The sequence below is a fragment of the Miniopterus schreibersii genome, assembly GCF_964146895.1.
Source record: "Miniopterus schreibersii genome assembly, chromosome: 1".
In the NCBI taxonomy this organism is placed as follows: Eukaryota; Metazoa; Chordata; class Mammalia; order Chiroptera; family Miniopteridae; genus Miniopterus; species Miniopterus schreibersii.
The window spans coordinates 23,453,092-23,471,724 of NC_138101.1; the positions used below are offsets into that span (position 1 = coordinate 23,453,092).

General features: G+C 47.0%; 1 protein-coding gene across 1 annotated transcript; it reads right to left on the reverse strand.

The window, feature by feature from the left end:
• Positions 1–14,183: 14,183 nt before the first annotated feature.
• On the reverse strand, positions 14,184–16,954 carry PHOX2B (paired like homeobox 2B; the record flags this gene model as incomplete). Its single annotated transcript, XM_081145873.1, has 3 exons — positions 14,184–14,699; positions 15,680–15,867; positions 16,714–16,954. The coding sequence occupies 3 exons, from the start codon at positions 16,952–16,954 to the stop codon at positions 14,184–14,186; spliced, it is 945 nt and encodes a 314-aa protein (XP_081001999.1).
• Positions 16,955–18,633: the final 1,679 nt, after the last annotated feature.

Genomic DNA, 18,633 nt, shown 5'->3' on the forward strand with positions numbered 1-18,633 from the left:
TCTCCCCTTGAGCAACAGAAGGCTCCAGGATGGAAGTGCTTGGATAAAAAGTGTAAGGGAGCCCGGCCGGGTGTGGCTCAGGGGTTGAGCGTCAACCTGGGATCCAGGCGATCGGGGTTCCATTCCCGGTCAGGGCACATGCCCGGGTGTGGGCTCGATCAATGACTCTCTCATCATTGATGTTTCTGTCTCTCTCTCCCTCTCCTTTCCTCTCTCTGAAATCAATAAAGACTTTTTATTTTTTTTTAAAGTGTAAGGGAAAGAGAAAAAGAATTCTCACTCTGACCTGAATCTTACACAATAGGAAGAATACGCTAGAACTTGGTTTCTCTATGATGTATTCTGCTATAAATTTCCTTAAAGTCCCTAGTCTCGCTATTGCTTCTCTTTGAAGCCAGACTCAGAACTGTGGGCAGAAAGGCCTGTTCTGAGGAGACAATTGGGCAGCATGAGAGCATCTGCTGGACTTGTGCCCAGGGTGCAGCTGAGAGGAGGTGACAGAACCTGACTTTTGTGAGACAATGGAAACTTCCAAGGGACTAGATTGTGGCCAATATCTAGATTCTCCATGGGGAAGTATGTGCTTCTTCCGTGGGCTGCATCCTAATAACCCATGGAGCCTAGATTCTGGTCCTCTCAGGGTTGTTATGAAAATTGTACATTTTAGCCAACATTCAAGGTTTGTCTACTATTTATGTTTTTTTGTTTTGTTTTGTTTCAAATTTATCTTTATTGTTGAAAGTATTACAAATGTCCCCTTTTTCCCCCCCATTGATCCCCTGTACCCGTCCTCCTAGGCCTTCACCACACTATTGTCAGTGTCCATAAGTTATGCATATATGCATATAAGTTCTTAGGTTAATCTCTCCCCACCCACCCTCCCCCGACTTCCCTCTGTGATCTCTCAGTCTGTTCCATGCTTCTAGGTCTCTGGATCTATTTTGTTCATCAGTTTATTTTGTTCATTCAGTTCCACATATGAGTGAGATTATGTGATGCTTGTCTTTCTCTGACTGGCTTACTTCATTTAGCATAATACTCTCCAGGTCCCAACGTTCTGTCTCATTGGGTAAAGCATCCTTCTTTTTTATAGCTGCATAGTATTCCACGGTGTAAATGTCCAAGAAGATGCTTGATTTCCATCTTCTTGCACTTGTAAAGACTTGTTTTGCATCCTAATGTGTGGTCTGTCTTTGAGAATATCCCATGTGCACTTGAGGAGAATGTATATTCTGCAGCTTTGGAGTGGAATGTTCTACAAATGTCAATTAAGTCCACTGATCTAGTGTGTCATTTAGAATCACTGTTTCCTTGTTGATTTTTTGTCTGGAAGATCTATGCAGTAAAGTCAATGGATTGTTAAAGTCCCCTACTATGCCTGTATTGCTGTCAACCTCTCCTTTAAAGTTCTCCAGAGGTTTTTTGGTGTGTTTTTTTTCAGCTTGTTCTGAGGTGGGTGTCTTGTAGACAGCATATATTTGGGTCTTGTTTTCTTACCCATTCAGCTACCCCATGTCCTTTGATTAGAGCATTTAATCCATTTATATTTAAGGTTATTATTGATAGGTACTTATCGCCATTTTATTTCTTTATGCTTAGCTATCTCATTCCCTCTATTTCAACTTCTTATTACAGCAGTCCCTTTAACATTTCGTGCAATGCTGTTTTGGGGTGATTAATTCCTTAGGCCTTTTTTGTCTGGAAAGCTCTTGATTTCACCATCTATTTTGAATTATAGCCTTCCTGGATAGAGTAGTCTTGGTTTCAGTTTCTTGTTTTGCATTACCTTGAATACTTCATGTCATTCCTTTCTGGCCTGTAGAGTTTCTGTTGTGAAATCAGCTGACAGCCTTATAGGAGCTCTTTTATAGGTAACAGATTGCTTTTCTTTTGCTGCCTTTAAGATTCTCTCTTTGTCTTGAATTTTGGGCATTTTCATTATGATGTGTCTGGCATGGCCTCTTTGGGCTCTTCTTGCTTGGGTTTCTTTGTGTTTGGGGCTGGGTGTGTTTGGACAGAACCAAGATGCACACCAAGGTCTGCTTTTCTGATCCCTGGGTCCAGAAGCAAATCAGGTAAAAACTCAACGTACTCAGAGGCTGTTATTTAGTCTCTTAATGAGCCTCAGGCTGTAGAAACTCCACAGGGTAGGGCAAGAGGTTTTACAGCAGGGTGAGGCAATTGCTCCCCCCCCCCCCACACCAGGTAAAAGCTGTTTGGATGGTAAATATTTGCCTGAGAAAGATGTCCTCTGCAGTATGGGAGAATGACTCAGCACCTGGGTCCAGATGGGTGTCCTCTGAGCTCTATTCCCCCAGCCAGCTCCCCTAGATTCTCTTCACACAGCTCTAGTCCATTCTGCCCTCCCTCTGATGGAGTCCAAGGTGAGTGGCTGCACCCAAAACTTTGTGCGTTGGCTATTTAAGAGAGTGCCTGCTGTTCCAGCCGTCTCTCCCTGGCAGACAGAAACCCTGCTGCTTTTCACAGCCAGATGTTATGTGGGCACCCCTCTCAGTTCTGGTGCTCTGGGCTGGGGAGCCCAGCTTGGGGTTTAGGCCCCAGAGTCCTCAGTGGGAACCCCCCCCCCCCCACAGCTGAGATCTCCCTCCAGACCTTCAGCTGCTGCCTGTGGGAGCCCAGACAGCCCTCTCGTGCCTCTGCACTTCCTCCCAGTCTCTGTGTGGTCTCCACTTTTCCTCCTTGGTTATGGGAGTGCTTTCCAGCTCGTCTTCAGTTGCAGCTGATTATTCAGGATGGTTTTTCCATATTTTAGTTGTAATTCCAGTTCGGTCCTGGGAGAGTGTCAGTGTAGCTTCCACTCAGTCCGTCACCATCTGGAAATCTGTGTCTACTTTTTATAAGGAGTAACAAAGCAGCTCTTGAGTAGACTACCGCCTTTTCAATCAAAGGAACAGTTTTATTTAATGGATTCATTTTGTTGATAATGTAGTTAGAGCAAAAATTTTAAGTCCTAGAGTCAAACTTTACCGATTTGGCTAATGCTCAGGAATGACTATGATTCTTTAAAAAGCAAACTAGAGATTATTTAAAGAGATGTAATTGTATTAGTTTCCATTTCAAGCATTAACAAATTGAAGTAATAAAGTAGTGCCAAGCTCAGGTTCTTAAATTTTCATCTTTAAAAAATTAAGCATATTTGTAATTAGAACCTGAAAATTTGCAAAGGTATTAAATCTGAGACTTAAGACCTAACTTGAATTTTGGGTCCATCAAGCTATGCTCAGGTATGTTCATTATTATTTTGTTTTAGTTTATTTTATTATTTTATTTTATTATCTTTTGGAGGTCACTGACTTTTTAATTTTAATTTATTTAAACTAAAAAAAACAGTTCAGGGATGATGAATTTCTTTTTAATATATATTTATTTAGTTAAAGAAAACTAGGTTAGTAAGAAGAAAAATTATAAGTTACATAGGAGGGTCTCTGTGTCAAAAATTGTGCAGGTGGTAAGAGAATGAATGTAGTTTGGGGGACACTTGACAAATAGAACATGGGATTCCAAGTCAGGAGATTCAAGTCCCAGCTTGGTTATGTTTTGCTGAAATTCATCTGTTTAATGGGGATAGTAACATCCACCTTGTAGGATCTTAATCAAAAGAGGCCGGGCATGTGACGGAAGCTCGAAGCCTGCCAAGTGCATCGGGAACGTTAGCTTTTATTGCTGTGACAGGTGCCGCGAGCTCCAGCTCCGATGTTCAGGCGCTAACTTACAGTTGCTTTTCCAGAGAGAGCTGCAGTCCAGGGAGCTCACCTCCCCTGCACGGTGTGCTGCGCCCTAAAATGCATCTGTTGCTCCCTGATGATGTTATCAATCTTTAGGGGAAGGAATGTATTGATTTGCTTCCCTTCGAAGTGCTTCTGCGAATTGATCTGGCCAGTTTGATGTTGCAGGCTTGCTAATGCCTCTGCCTCGCTGGCTGCGGTTGGAAATGATCCTGCTGCAGGGAAAAGGCCGGATCTTTCTGACACTCCCGGGTCTGGCCTGGCTCCTCCAGGTCTGAACAGCCTCCCAGCCGATGCTTAACTACTCCAGCAGGGTTCTATTTATTCAGCAACAACCAGTGATCTCAGAATGTGGTTCTGCTCCCAGCAGTTACTGGGGCTGGAGGCCATGGGTATTTTCATGTGTATTTTCCTTATTTAAACTATCCAGAGGGGCAACAAATGTCAGATGCTCCCAGAATAATTAATTCATTGCTATAATTTTTCCATTCCAATCATAGGTTCAATAGAGGCAGCAGAACCATTGAAGTGGGTGGGGTTTTGAATCCAAGTTTCGACCACTTACTCCCTGAGCAATCTCATTCAAGCTGCTCATCCCCCCCGCCCCCCCGCCCAAGCCTGAGTTTACACATCCATAAAATGGGAATGATCACACTTGTCCAGAAGGTTGCTGTGAGGACTAAATGAAATAGCTCCTACTCTGGCCCACGGGGGAGCACAGCAGGTTCTGGGCCTAGACATTAGTTTCCTGGAACATTTTTGGACTTGGTTAAGTACAATCCATTGATCACCTGCAACAGATGTCCCCAGGCTCAGACTGGAAAGTACTGGCCTCCCTGAATCACCCTACTGCAATACTTAACCCAAAAGGAATTGCAAGTTGGGCACCGAGCTGGGGAAGAGGCACAGATCCTCTGCTTTTAGGAGAAAGTCTTAGTTCACAAAGAAGGAGGACCTAATGAGGTAACCCCTGTCAGCTGGGGACAACCTCCTGCACTCAACCCCGTAGGGCTGCTTCTAGATATCCTGCGAATTGGGCTCTGAGGAAGGCTGCCTTAAACAGAAGTGAGGAGCACTGTGGAATCCTTTCTGCTCCATCTACTTGGGCCCGGTAGGCACCTGACACAGGTAAACACTCAGCAGCTTGTTGGAAAGATGCAATTTAGGATCTGTAGGCTCATGCATGCAACGACAAAAGGCTCTTGAATATTGCGTCACACACTAGACTGTGCACAAATGCTGCCTTGTGTGTAATCAAGACCCTTATGGTTTACCAGCTGTGGGAACTTAAGCAAGCAATTTAATCTCTAAGTCCTGGTTTCCTCATCTCTAAAATGTGGATAATCATAGAACCCATCTCATAAGGCTATTGCCAAGGTTAAATGAGATAATGCATGTAAAATGATTAGCACAGCTTCTAGCACACGATAAACCCTGAATAGAAGTCTATTATTATTATTATGGGCTGTTAGTCATAGGTTTCCTTTATCATGTTGGCAAAGCATGTTTGTAAACCTGTTGCAAGGAGGTTATTTACTGGGCACCTAATCTCCATAAGCCAGTCCTTGGGAAGGTCGCTTCAGGTTTCATTGAAAGGTATTTTGAGAAGTATAGATGATGCTGGCATATGAGTTTTTGCATAAAGACAAAGGATGCATTTTGAGGAACTGATTTTTTTCTTTTGGCCTTAAGACAATTATATCCTTTTGTCAACCCAGGATTCTTCTGCTCAGAAAGTCTCTACTTAGAAGGAGAGATGATAGCCCTGTGGTTACTTTCTCTCTGATGGGACTGTCCTAGGATTGGTTAGGGCTAGCTTTCACTCATTCTAGTGAAAAAAAAAAAAATCTGTTCTGGGATTTCTCAGTGGATCACAAACAAATTAGGCAATTCACATGGGTGATATCCAAGTCCATCAACATTTTCCAGGGGAATAGAAACCTTAAATGAACATCATATTAATGGTGTGAAATGATTATCGACTTTGGTGACAATAGACCTGAATTATCTAATCCATCGGCCACTTACTGGCTCTTTCTAAAAATCATTTCAGTTTCTCCAACCTTGTACACGCAGCCGCCTGGAATGTCATTCTCACACCCAGTCCATCTGGTGAGTCCAACCCGACATTCAGCACAAATAGCTCTTCTAGGACGCCTCTTACATTGGTTAAGAGAGTGGTTCGTTTGTTTAACACAGACCAAACGATTGCCAGCAGGATAAATCTATGAATTTCTCTGTAAAAATTGGTAATAGAGAGTAATAGGGTGGTTTGACTCCAAGGAGTGGTCCATGGGCCCAGGCACCTTCTATCTCACCACGTGTCTTCATTCTATCCCACAGCGACAGGACCACAGCTTTCTTTAAAAAAACATGACCTAGAAGTGGCACAGATAACTTCTGCTCACATCCCATTAGCTAGAACTTAGGCATATGACCAAGTCCAGCTTCAAGGGCAGCTGGGAAATGTAGTCTCTATCTGCATGGCCAGGCCCCGGCCAGTCAAAATGTCCAGGAGTTCTTTCACTCACCGGAGGAAGGGGAGAGTGCTTATTAGTGAGCAGTTAGCAGCCTCTCTTTCTCTCCCTTCGAGGAACTGTTAAGAATATAGGGACCATGCTGCATCCCTTTCTGAAAACCAAAAACTGTGCAGCCATTAAAAATAAGGGAGAGCTACAGGTTTTAATAAGGAATAACCTTTGGGACATATGTTAAGTAAAAAAAAAAAAAAAAAGCAAAGAAAGTACATTATTTTCTAACCACTTTGCTGTACATCTGAAACTAATGCAGAATAATATTGAATGTAAACTGTAATTGAAATTTTTTAATACAAAGTATAGAAATTGAATATAAAATAATGGCTTTTGTGCTCTTATATATATTATCTTAAAGATACAAAAGGAGCTACTGTGGGGGACAGAGGTAGGAGGCAGATATACTTTTCACTGAGTAACCTTTTAAATCATTTGAATTTTTACCCTGTGCATGTACACCCTATGCAATTTTTTAAAACTTTTAAATCACTGAATTATTCAGACATGTTTCTATTACTTTTTACAAACCTCCTTTTCTACAAGTAGGTGTGAATGACACAGAAACTACTCCCAAACAATCCTAAAACTAACAGTGCTGGATGATGTTCCACCAAATAGACAGTAACAACTGGACTATCATCAAGATATGGTTCTCTCCCAAGTACAGTAGCACCCCTTTATCCATGGGGGATACATTCCAAGACCCCCCAGTGGATGCCTGAAACCTCAGATAGTACTGAACCCAACAGAGGCTATGTTTTTCCTATACAGACATAGCTTTTCACTTAAAGAAAGCACTTTATGACTTCTCTTTGATATATCCAAATTGCCAACATCACTACTTGCACTTTGGGGCCATTGTTAGGTAAAATAAGGGTGACTTGAACACAAGCACTGCAATACCAACAATAATATTTACCTCAGGAGGTTTGACCGGCTCTATGTAACACATAACACATGCAAACCAGCTAGCAGAGTATCTACACGTAGTGAACACTCCAAAAGCACAATATCCTATGCCACAGACAGACCAGGATTTCATTCCACTTTTCCCTGAGGTGGCCGGTGACGCTGGAGCTTACAGAAATTAAGTTTTACACCCAGGCTCTTCCTGTTCTGGAAATCACCGCTTCAATCATTGGGTAGCAAGTAGCAAACAGTCATCCACTTGGCTCCCTAATGACATTATGTCCAGGTAAGAAGCCTTTATTTCCCCCTTGATGTCTGATTTTCCCCAGAGGAAGGTCTTTGACATCGAACACATGGCTAGAGTAACATCATTGCTCAATCACTTGGCCTTGGGGTATTTGAACAAACCAAATAGCTGCAGGTTAAGGCAAAATATCAATGAGTGACAGCCAGGCAAGTGAAAAATTCTTTTCCGCTTTTTCTCTTTTTTTCCAACCTTTTAAACCTACTGGTTAAGAAGCTGGGCTTTGGGTTGAGTCCTGGCTTGGCCGTTATTGGTGGTGTGACCTGGACAAGGGACCCAATAGCCTTGGATTTCAATAATGTGGAATAAGGGAAGCACCCCCTTTGTCACAGGGGGCTGCTCGGTGGTGCACTCGGCACAGCGCCTGGCTCGTGTAAATACTCAGAAAATGGTATGAGGCCATTCAAGTCTTGGTGAAACCTTTGAATCACCTCTCACTCTCCCGTGCGTTCTCACTGTCTTTAAAATCCTGCAACTTTCTTTGTTCAGCTTTGGGAACTTGTTTTATTCTGCCTTGTCCTTTGAAGGCACATGTGGCAGGTTTAAAACTTCTCTAAGATTTCTTCCACCTGTAGAATAAAATAAAGACAGGCTCTGGTCCCAACGAGAGGTTCTTAAAGTCAGAGCTTCACAGAGAGACGGACCACCCTGCTTTCATCAGTTAGCCAGGAGGTCTTCATTGTGCCATAGACCCCTTGGCCACTGGTGATGCCCATGAACTCTCTCAAGATAATGTTCTCAAATGCAAAAAATAAAATGCATAATATTGTAAAAGAAGTCAGTTAAAATAGAGTTGTCAAAAATGTTTTAAAACAAATTTGTAATGTAGTCATGTATGTGCTTCTCTATTCATGTATTAAATAGCAAGATCTAGTGGTTGGTCTGATAATTACTAATTTCAAATTAATGGTGAATGTAAATGATATATTGAGATAGCTGAAACACTATAATGTGAAATAAGAATATCTGTGATCTGTACACCTGAAACTAATATAATACTGAGTATCAACTGCAATTGAAAAAGGAAATATTTGTGATTTCCATTGGTGACGAAGTCACAGTTACTGATAATACCGTGGCTTTGTTGCCTACATTTATCATTGAAGAAAGTGCTAAATTTCAGGTAGGGGTTAGTAAAAATATATATGTATTTTTCCCTGCCTTCCTTGAATTATATCCATAAACTCAAGATTAAGGACTCCTGAGCTAAGCCAAGACTAACACAATCCAAAATTCTACTGTGATGATGATAACATGGTCATAGACTGTTTTAGGATAATCCTGGCTATTGGCCTAAGGAGGCCATAGGTCTTTGCGTTATACTTTGCTCTCTGACATGAATACGCTATTGGGTGAAGGCATTCGGTCACTATGTATCCATGCAGAATCCAAAGAACAGGGTTAAAGAGCATGGGCTCTGGAGACAAATGGGAGTTGGATTTGTGCTGTAACACTACTAGCTGTGTGGCTCTGGGCATGTTACTTAACCCCTCTATGCCTCAGTTTCCTCCTAAAAAATGGGAATAGTACTTTTCTCATAGGGTAGTTGTAAGAATTAAATGTTTTAAAGCTTGTAAGTGTAAAAGTACCTGACATGTAATGAGCACTCAATAAGTTTAGTAGTCATTACTTATGAGCGCTTGGCTGATTCTAGGCTGTTACTGTCACCCTCAGCAAGGTTCTCCAGTTCCAGCCTTTGAATATTTTCTCACATTCTGTGTTCCTAGGCCATTGACTTAAGTGACAAGTGAGAGCTTTTTTTTTTTTTTTAATCCTCACTGGAGGATATGTTTTGCTGATTTTAGAGAGCAGAAAAGGGAAAGAGAGAAACATCAATGTGAGAAACATAGATTGGTTGCCTCCCATATGCACCCTGACAGGGATCAAACCCACCACCTAAGTATGTGCCCCAACCAGGAATTGAACCCAAGACTTTTTTGGCGTACGGGGCAATGTTCCAACCAACTGAGCCACCCAGCCAAAGCTGAGGGCTCTTTTTAATCTTTAGAGATTTGAGAAAGGGAGATAATCTAGAAGTTATATAATAATAATATTAATAATAATAGCTGACATTTGCTGAAAACTTCCTGCTATGTCAGATATTTATTGCGTATCTTATTTAATGCCCCCAACAACCCCACAAGTCTGTGTTATTATTCATATTTATGGTTGATGAATCAAGCTTATCAAGAGGGATAAGTTATTTGCCACCCAAGGTCACATAGGTCCTCTCCCTGAATCGAGAGGCATCTCTATCTAGCTGTCTTCCTAAGAGAAGCATCGGGGAGAGTTACAGCTACTGTTTGTTGGGTTATCAGTTCCCCCTCTGAAACCACTCGGGCTCCTGAACTTGGCCATCTTGAAGGAGACTTGGCTTAGACGTGGCCATCTGGCATCAGCTCCTGCAGCTTTTGTGAAGTCACATGTGGTCCCGGAGTTGCCAGGAAAAGGGATGCCTTGATGAGCCAAAATGCAAATTCCCTAGGAGAGGAAAAGTGAAAGTGAGCTTGTTCACACCGTGCAGGACTCCAAGGAAATGACACAACCCGAGAGACACAGTGTCCTGCCACTAGGCTTCATCATATTACAGGGGCATTAGTTTGCATTTGATCATGAACTTGCCTCCCAAAGAACAGTTTTGCTTCTTTGACCAGTAAGAGAGGCAGAGGTGACCCAAATTAAAAAGATGATACTGAAATGCTAAAGTGGGGTGCCTGCAGGCATTTTAAATGCCATCCTCTGGAAAGCAGGGATAGATGGGGGTGGGGAGCATGTTTTCCTCACCAATCCCCAGAGGTTCACTTGTCCTGGAGAGAAATTGTTAAAAGCAGGTCAAGGCCAGAGGAAGGGAGTTTGGGGACCCTCATCTAGTTGGTTCACATCTCAAAGGATTTCTAGGGCCTTCACTGGGGTTTTCAAACATGCTTCTTGGGCTACTTGATTTTCCTCTTTTTCCTCTGTCTTCCTTTTTCCTCTCTCTACTTTTGTTTTCTTTCTCTCTCCTGGTCTTGCCTTCTCTAGAATGCCTGTCCCGCTGGCCTGCCCATCAGCAATCAGAGGTTTACCTGGTGGCCCCCAATGCCTGAGGCTCATTTTCCTCTAGCCAAGCCCAGGACTGGGTTACCTGGGCTTTGAATGCTCTTTTCATCAATAAATTCCTGCCTTTTTTTTTTTTGCATCCCTCTCAGACTTTTCTAAGTTATATTTACAATGAAAGCCAGGGGTCTGCTGCGTCTGTGATTGCTGGCATCTTAGGCCAGCACAACTGACGCCACTGTTTATAGAATGTTGTCTTGGAGGGTTTATTGAGAGGCAATTCGAGACAGATTTTTTTAAAAAGACTACTTTAAAGCCCTTTAGAAAAACTATTAAATTTAGGTCCAAAGGTTTGAAATTTCTGGATGAAATCTTCATGAACTGCTGTAAACCATATTTGGATGCTTAATGTGAGAAGTCCTGATAAATTCAAGCTGCATCATCAGCTGCTGATCCTCAGACCAGAGGAGGCAGCATGTGGCTTCCCCTCAGATGTCAGATGAGGGGAACTGACTTATCTATTTAGAAGGCCCAACCACAGAGGCACCAAGTTAATTACCTGGAATCCACACAGGCTTCTCCTGAAGAAGGTGGCCCTGCCAAACAGTCCCAGATAGAGGCAGAATTTCACCTTGGAGCTGTGCCAGTGCCTGCTTCCTTCCAAAAGGGGATGGTGGAAACTGCCAGAGGCCCCCTCTCCACCACCACCCGACTCACACGCTCTCTCTCCCTCTCTCTCTCCTGTCCACTCTCTCTGAACGTAGTACCAGTTCTGGAACCTTCCCATCTGGGTTTCTTATAGTGTAGTTCAATGGTTCTCATATACTCTGTAGGGCTTGTTAAAACACAGATTGCTGGGCCCCACTCTAAGAGTTTCTGATTCTGTAGGTTTAGCAGAAGGTCTAAGAATTCCTGCTCCTAACAAGGTCACACGTCAGTCGATGCTGCTGGTCCTAGGACCACACTTTGGGAACCACTGGTGCAGCTAATATGCAGGCTCTGGAATCAGATTTCCTGGGTTCAAGCCATATTTAGATGCTCATCACTCACGCCCAGGGCTCTTGAACAAGTTAACTTCCCTGTCGCCTCAGCTTCCTCATCTATATAAAAGAACATGAGGATGGGAATTGTATCTGCTTCACGAGGTTGTTTTGAGGGGCAGCTGGGATGATGCATGGGAAGCACTATTTGGTACATGCCAGTGCTCACTAACTTCAGTTGTTGATGTTATTTCTCAAAACACATCATGTTAGCCCTAGCAGGTTTGGCTCAGTGATTAGAGCTTCGGCCCTTGGACTGAAGGGACCCAGATTCGATTCTGGCCAAGGGCACATACCTCGGTTGCAGGTTTGAGAGGCAACCAATCTCTGTGTGTCTCTCACATCGATGTCTCTCTCTCTCTCTCTCTCCTGTCCACTCTCTCTGAAAAGCAATGGAAAAAATATCCTCCAGTGAGGATTAAAAACAAACAAACAAACAAAACAAAACAAAAAAATCATGTTACAGTGCTGCTCTCCACCCAGTGCCTTTCTGATTCACCTGCCCAAGCAAAGACCCTCTGGTGTCCCAGGGTCTGGGGCTGTCTTCAAGCTTAAGAAGGCTGGACCATGGGGACCTATGGGTCCTGAAGGCACCTTCACTCAGAATCCACAGTTGAGTCCTTCTCAAAGCTGGGTGTTCAAATCCTGTCTTTGATGCTCGGAATCCAGGGGGCTTCAGCCCAGGCACTGATCTGAACATTTTTATCAATGCTCTTCTATTCCTTTGTGCTTCGTCGTTGCAAAACCACTCAGCACAACCACAAGAATCCTGCCTGCTGTCCCAAGCACTACATTTTATGCCAGCTGAATTTGGCTGCATGAATTTTGACTCCACACCCAGCCTAGGGTTCCAGAGCCACTGTGGCTTCTATTTTATGCAATTTCCTCTGTTCTCCCTTACCATCTTTTAAATTAAATTTAAAAAACAAACCAAAGCAAATCGAGGAAAATTCAGAGGAGTTCAATTGCTAGACTTGCTTTTTGTTTTTATTATCAACAATCAAGTTAATGGTACACTCTTGGAAAACTATATGCACATGTAGAAATATTTCCCTTTTAAATAGAAGCATTCATTATAACACATATAAATAAATTTGAAAATCTGAAACATAACTTATGACGCTTATGTTCACAAACAAGGTCCAACAAGAAGAAAAGAAAAAAAAAAAAAGAAATCAGACAGACATGCACCTGATAACAAAAATATATACCATTGTCTGAACTGTGGTCTCTCTAAACACAAAGGAATTGAACCCGTGAAAACCTTAGTACTCCGTAAAGACACGCCATAGAGACTACAAGAGGAAAAACATGATACAGTCACGAAGAGGAGACGGTCTGTACTGATATTAACACGATACAATTGAGTCACAGAACACAGTTGTAGAAAGACACCCAAAAAGTTGAAGCCTCAACATTCAACTAATATCTATAGTTTGTGCCTTTTAAAATAACAAACAAACCAAAAAAAAAAAAAATAAATCTCAACAGAGATGTCTAAACTGCGAGAAGAGTGGAATCAGCAATATACAGTCCATCCACCACCCAGGATGCAGTCCCTCTCGGGTCAGGCAGGAGCGCAGACCCCGGCCCCTCCACGAGCTCGTGTGCGCGCCTCTCCCGGCTCCGCGGGTCCCTCTGCGGCCAGACGCACGGACTGCGACCGACTCGGACCCGGAGCCGCGCGGAGAAGCCCGGGGAGAGCTGGTGGCAGAAGAGCGCCGGCGGGGGTGCGGGAGAGCGCCAAGGGGAGCGTTTGGAGGGAGACGCGACACAGTTTGCAGTTCGTGGATGAAAGGCATCTCATGTTAGGGCATCTTTCCGGGCCCAGTGGCTGCGAAGACTCGGGGTGTGGGAGGTGCAACTGCGTGGGGCGCGGAAGCACGGGCGGCGGACGGCACCTGGCCAGGTGGGACAGGCGGGGGCGCGGGCACGGGGGCGCGAGTCCTCGCTGAAAGCCGCCGGCCCCGAGGGCGCGGACGGCGGGGCTGCGAGGCTCCCCGGCCCCCCCTGAGGAGCCCCACGGGAGTCCGTGCCGTCGGAGGGCGCCGGTTCAGGGGTTCACAAGACAGAGCCGCCGGACGGTGCCAGCTGCAGCCTCCCTTCCTCCTCTGCTTTCCCCCCTTAGATTTTAAAACCTCTTTTTACAAAAATGATTGCTGCCTTCCTTTTTTTTTTTTTTTTTTTTTTTAATTTGGGGCGATTTTTCAGTTTGTTTATTTTTTCCTTTTTTAAGCAAGTCACTGAGTTGGTTGTGCCCCCACCCGTCTCTCTCTGTCCCCTGCTCGGGCCACAGATACACATTCGCGGAGACAGACGCACACGACACGCAGACAGCCCCCTGAGAGCGCCCCCGCCCAGTCCGCGGGCGCAGCCCTGGCCCCGGGCGGGCGCGGAGCCGGGGAACTAGTTAGTTTAGTTTGGGGGTTCGGGATTGGGGTAGGAGTGGGGTTGAAATGGGGGCGACGCCGTCTTCTCTTTATTCTTAGGCGATAACTGCAGGGCTCTCGCTGGACGAGCCGCGGCGGCAGCGACCACAGCCGTGCGCCCCCCGCGCCCCCGCGCCCCCGCGCCCCGGGGCCCCGGCTCGCCCGCCGCCGCCGCCGCGCCCCGATCAGAACATACTGCTCTTCACTAAGGCGGCTTTGGCCCCGTTGGGTCTTTGGAGCGAAGATAAGACGCTGGCGAAAGGCCCCCCGAGCGAATCCGGGATGGAGGTGATGGGGCCGGGGCCCGGAGCCCAGCCTTGTCCGGGGCCCCCGGCCGCACCCAGGCCTCCGGCCGCCGCCGCCGCCGCCGCAGCCGCCGCCGCCGCCGCCGCAGCCGCCGCCGCCGCCGCGCCGCCCTTGCCGGGTTCGCCTCCCGGGCCCCCGGGCCCCGCCGCTCCCGGGGCCCCCGCCGGGCTGGGCCCGCCGCCGCCGCCGCCGCTCGCCCCGCAGCTGGGAGTGGGGTTGGGGTTGGGGCCCGGGCCCCCGGTGCTGTCCGGGTCGGTGCTCTTGGCCTCTTTGCTCTCGTCGTCCCGGGAGGAGTCTGACTTCTTTCCCGAGGAGCCGTTCTTGGCCGCCGCCGCCGCCGCCGCCGCCGCGCGCTCCTGCTTGCGGAACTTGGCGCGGCGGTTCTGGAACCACACCTGCCCGGGAGCGGAGGGGCGGCCGGGAGGAAGCAAGACACGGGAAGGAAAGCGCGGGTTAGGAGCCTGCACGCCCGCTCTAGTTTGTTTTAAACCCCACGCGCCGCGGGCACCCCCGGGAGCTGTGCCGTGCGCGCCCCGGGGCCGTGCGCGCCCGGCCCACCGAGTCGGCCCCCACCCCGCTGTCGCCGGTGCGTCTTCGGAGAAATTGTCGGAGGGTGACTTGAACATGCCAAGGAGATGGCGTCTTAGAGAAGTAAGAGGGCTGCAGGTCCCAGGAAAGCCCCAAAAAGGAAGCCCTGATTTTGTGGGACCTTCTCTCAGTCTGTTTCTTGGGCTACTCCAAACTCGCCATCGCCCCGAGGCCTCAAGTCCAAAGTTCAATAAACCCTGATTGGTAGAAGGAGGAGGGGTCTCCGGGTTTCGTGCTCGCTCCGAGCCCTGACCTCTGGGCCTAGAGAAGCGCGCGCTGGTGCGCACTGCCCTCCACTGGGGGGCTCACCTGGAGAGGCGCCCTGTCCCTAAAAGGTTAGCGTGAGCCTCGGTTCTTGACCTTCATGGGGTCACGGCCCCTTTGCAAACCTGATGCAAGTCACAGTTCCTATGCACCTATGCGCTATGGCTCCAAGTTAAAGGCGCTTGACTTAGGAAGCGTTTAGAAAAATATATATATCATATGGGGGCAGAGTCTGCGCTCTTCCCAAAGGGCACTTCCCGAATGCCTCTGCAGCGCTGGCTGGGGCGGAAAACACTTTACGGCTGTGAATATAGACAGCCAAGAGCACGCGCCCTAACCTTCCTCTCGCGCCCAGTCCTCCAAACTTGGCCTCTCCGTTCAGCCCTGAGCCACGGGCCCCTCTCAAGAGAGGCTCTGGGATGCAGAACCATCAGTAGTCCCCCCCCCCCCCCCGCTCCTCTCCCGCAGCACCCCTCCGGGGCCCCGAGGCGGCCGAGCCGAGTAATTTCCCGGGAACGCGTACCTGGACTCGCGCCTCGGTGAGGTCGATCTTCAGGGCCAGCTCCTCCCGGGTGTAGATGTCAGGGTAGTGCGTCTCGGCGAACACCCTCTCCAGCTCTTTGAGCTGCGCGCTGGTGAAGGTGGTGCGGATGCGCCTCTGCTTGCGCTTCTCGTTGAGGCCGCCGTGGTCCGTGAAGAGTTTGTACGGAACTGGGGACAACAGAGAGGACAGGGTGTGAGCAAAAGGGCCTGGAGCGCGCGCCGCGGAGCCCGAACGCGGGGACTTCAAGGTCAGGTGTCACTGGAGCCGCCACCGACCACGGAGCGGGAGAGCGGCCAAGACGAGCTGCCGAGAAAAACGGAGCAAATCAGTTATGTACAGAAACTGGCGCAAACTTCGGGGCTTGGCGAGGTCCCTCCTGGCACGGGCGCCTCTGGGTGGGTTGAAATGGAGCGTTGGAGACCTCTGAGGGCCGGGACCCGGGATAACGCTTTGATGGGGAAAATAAAACGAGAGAGGGGAAAAAAGTCCGAAAACGTCAGTGGGGACATCAGGGAGCCAGGGAAGCCGTTACCAAGCCCGCTCGCTGCTGGAACTTTCCGATTCTCAGAAGTTGACCCAGCCCAAAAGTTGGGGGGAAAGTGCTGCAAAATAATAGTCATAAATGAAAGAAATCATCCTAAAAATGACCAGCCCAAGAGGTGTGAGCCGCTGTCGGCTCTTTAAAAAAGAGACACTGCCAGTAATGAGCTTTACTCTTTGTTATTTAATTATTTTCTAAGCTTTACGTCTCATCGCAAAGTAAATAAATTATGCCTATCATTTTGGCAGCTTAAGATAATTTTGTTGGCGGTTCGGGTGTGACTAGGATAGTGTAACCCTGTAAGTGAATTACCCCTCCCTGCAATCGCTTCTAACGTGATAAATTCTTTCATTTGTGTAAGCAAATTTCGTTTGGTAAATACTAAACACATTTCCATTTTCAAATGCAATCAAGCCTTCCTATATACGGGCGGCAAGGCGGCTTCCTCCGCCGAGAAAGCCGCGGTCCTTACCTGCGGCGTACGGGCTGCTCTGGTGGTCCCTGAGGGTGCCGAGGCTGCAGGATCCCGGCGTGAGGGACGGGCAGCCGGACGTGGCCCCAAAAGTGGTCCTTATCGGGTTATACTGGAAGCCACTGGCCTGGCTGCAGGAACTGAAGTCAGCATAGGCTGAAGCCAGGCTCGAGGTGTCCATCCCGGCCATACAGGACTCGTAGGCAGAGGAATTGAGGTAAGAATATTCCATTTTATACATTGAAAAGGCTCTGGATGGCTCAGCCAAGTGGAAAAATGAAATAAAAGATGGGTATGGAGAAGGTGGCTGGAGTGGGGAGATGTGCACAGCTCAACGCCTGCCTCCAAACTGGCCTCCTTACTACCAGCAGAGCCTAGTTTTATGAAAAAGCCTCCTATGAGATGCCTTGTCTGAGGTCTCTAGAGCATATAGTCCTCATAATAAACTTGGCTCTTTCCACTTGGACAATAGCAAAGCGGTTGGTCTTATTGCTGGCGCTTTTTACATGACAATAACTCATCCGTCTATTGGGCTGGCACTGGGGAACTGAGCTGTCCAACCTCCCTATCATTGATTCCTGCATCTCTAATTAGAATTTAATACCACACCATTACGCACTGAGCCCCTGATCCTCTCTTCTAACCAGCTCCCTGCCCTTTAATTCAATCACACGACTTGGAAATAATGAAAGTTGGGTGACGATTCTCCCTGATCCAATTTCCCCGAGCTTTTAAGCCTTTTTAACTGATCATATACCTTAGGCATAAATTGAGATAGTGTGTGTGTTTTCCCAGTTCTTCGTCCTGTTTTTCCACGCACACACCCCCCCCTCAGTTAGGAAGAAGAAACCTTGATGTCATAGAAAACCTGTTTTGTAAGAGCGTTACACGCTCAATTTAACAACAAGCCTACCCCCCGAAGTGCATGAAATGTTATAAAGGACTGGGACATTGGCAAGACTCAGGCGCCCTGTAACATAGAGTAAGTGGGCCAAGGGGGTTTATGTGAACGATAAGCGGATTTCTTTAAAATACACCTGGTAGAGGGGGTTAAAAAAAAAAAAAAAGCATTTTATAAATTGCGTTTCTTGTTGCAGCGTGAGGTGCTTTTCTAGAGACTCAGCTTACCCAGCCGCTTTAAAACATCTGGATTCTCAAACGATGGCTTCTGTGCGCTCAGTTCTGTCTTTCTGCCTTAGCTCAAGGTTTGCGTTTTGTTGGGTGGAGGTTCCGCGCGGTTGTGCGTTTTAATTACGCCATAACTGGCAGAGTAGGCTTGCGGTACCCCCAAACGGGTCTCTCCCACCCCTCTCGGGGAGCTCTCCCTCTCTTTTTCCGCCTCCACTTTTTCAGGTGCCCACAGCCCCCCACAGACCCTAGGCTGGGAACGGGATTGCTGTCTGCCTTTTAGGCTCACTGACGGCAGTGAGCAAAATCCTTTCTCTTTAAAATGCCCAGGTTCCAGGTCGGGCACTTTTCTTGTCCAGTTCCTCAGGCTTTTGGGTGCTAGCGGCGAGGCACAGACAAAGAAGCAGGCGGTGATTTGTGGACCTCGGTGGCCCCATGATTTAAGCGGAGGGTAATTTTCATTTGGTTCGTTAGGCTCTAGCAGAATAAGGGAAACTATTTCATTAAAGCCTTCCTCTCGGTGGACAGGAGGGGGAATGCTTAGTTGAATCGCCGTGCGGTGTAAACAAACCCTGGATATTTTATATGAATTAAATGTGTAGATAATTAGTTTTATTGCATTCATTACCCCCTTTATGTGCTCTGTAACAAGTCAGTAATTAAAGTAACAAACTCATAAAGTCTTTATAGGGGCATTTAGGCGTTCAGTGTTTGCCAAACTAAGTGGTTTAATTCGATGCTAGTGCCGGGGAGTGGATGGGCGCGCGCTCTGCACTGCCACCGTGTTTTATT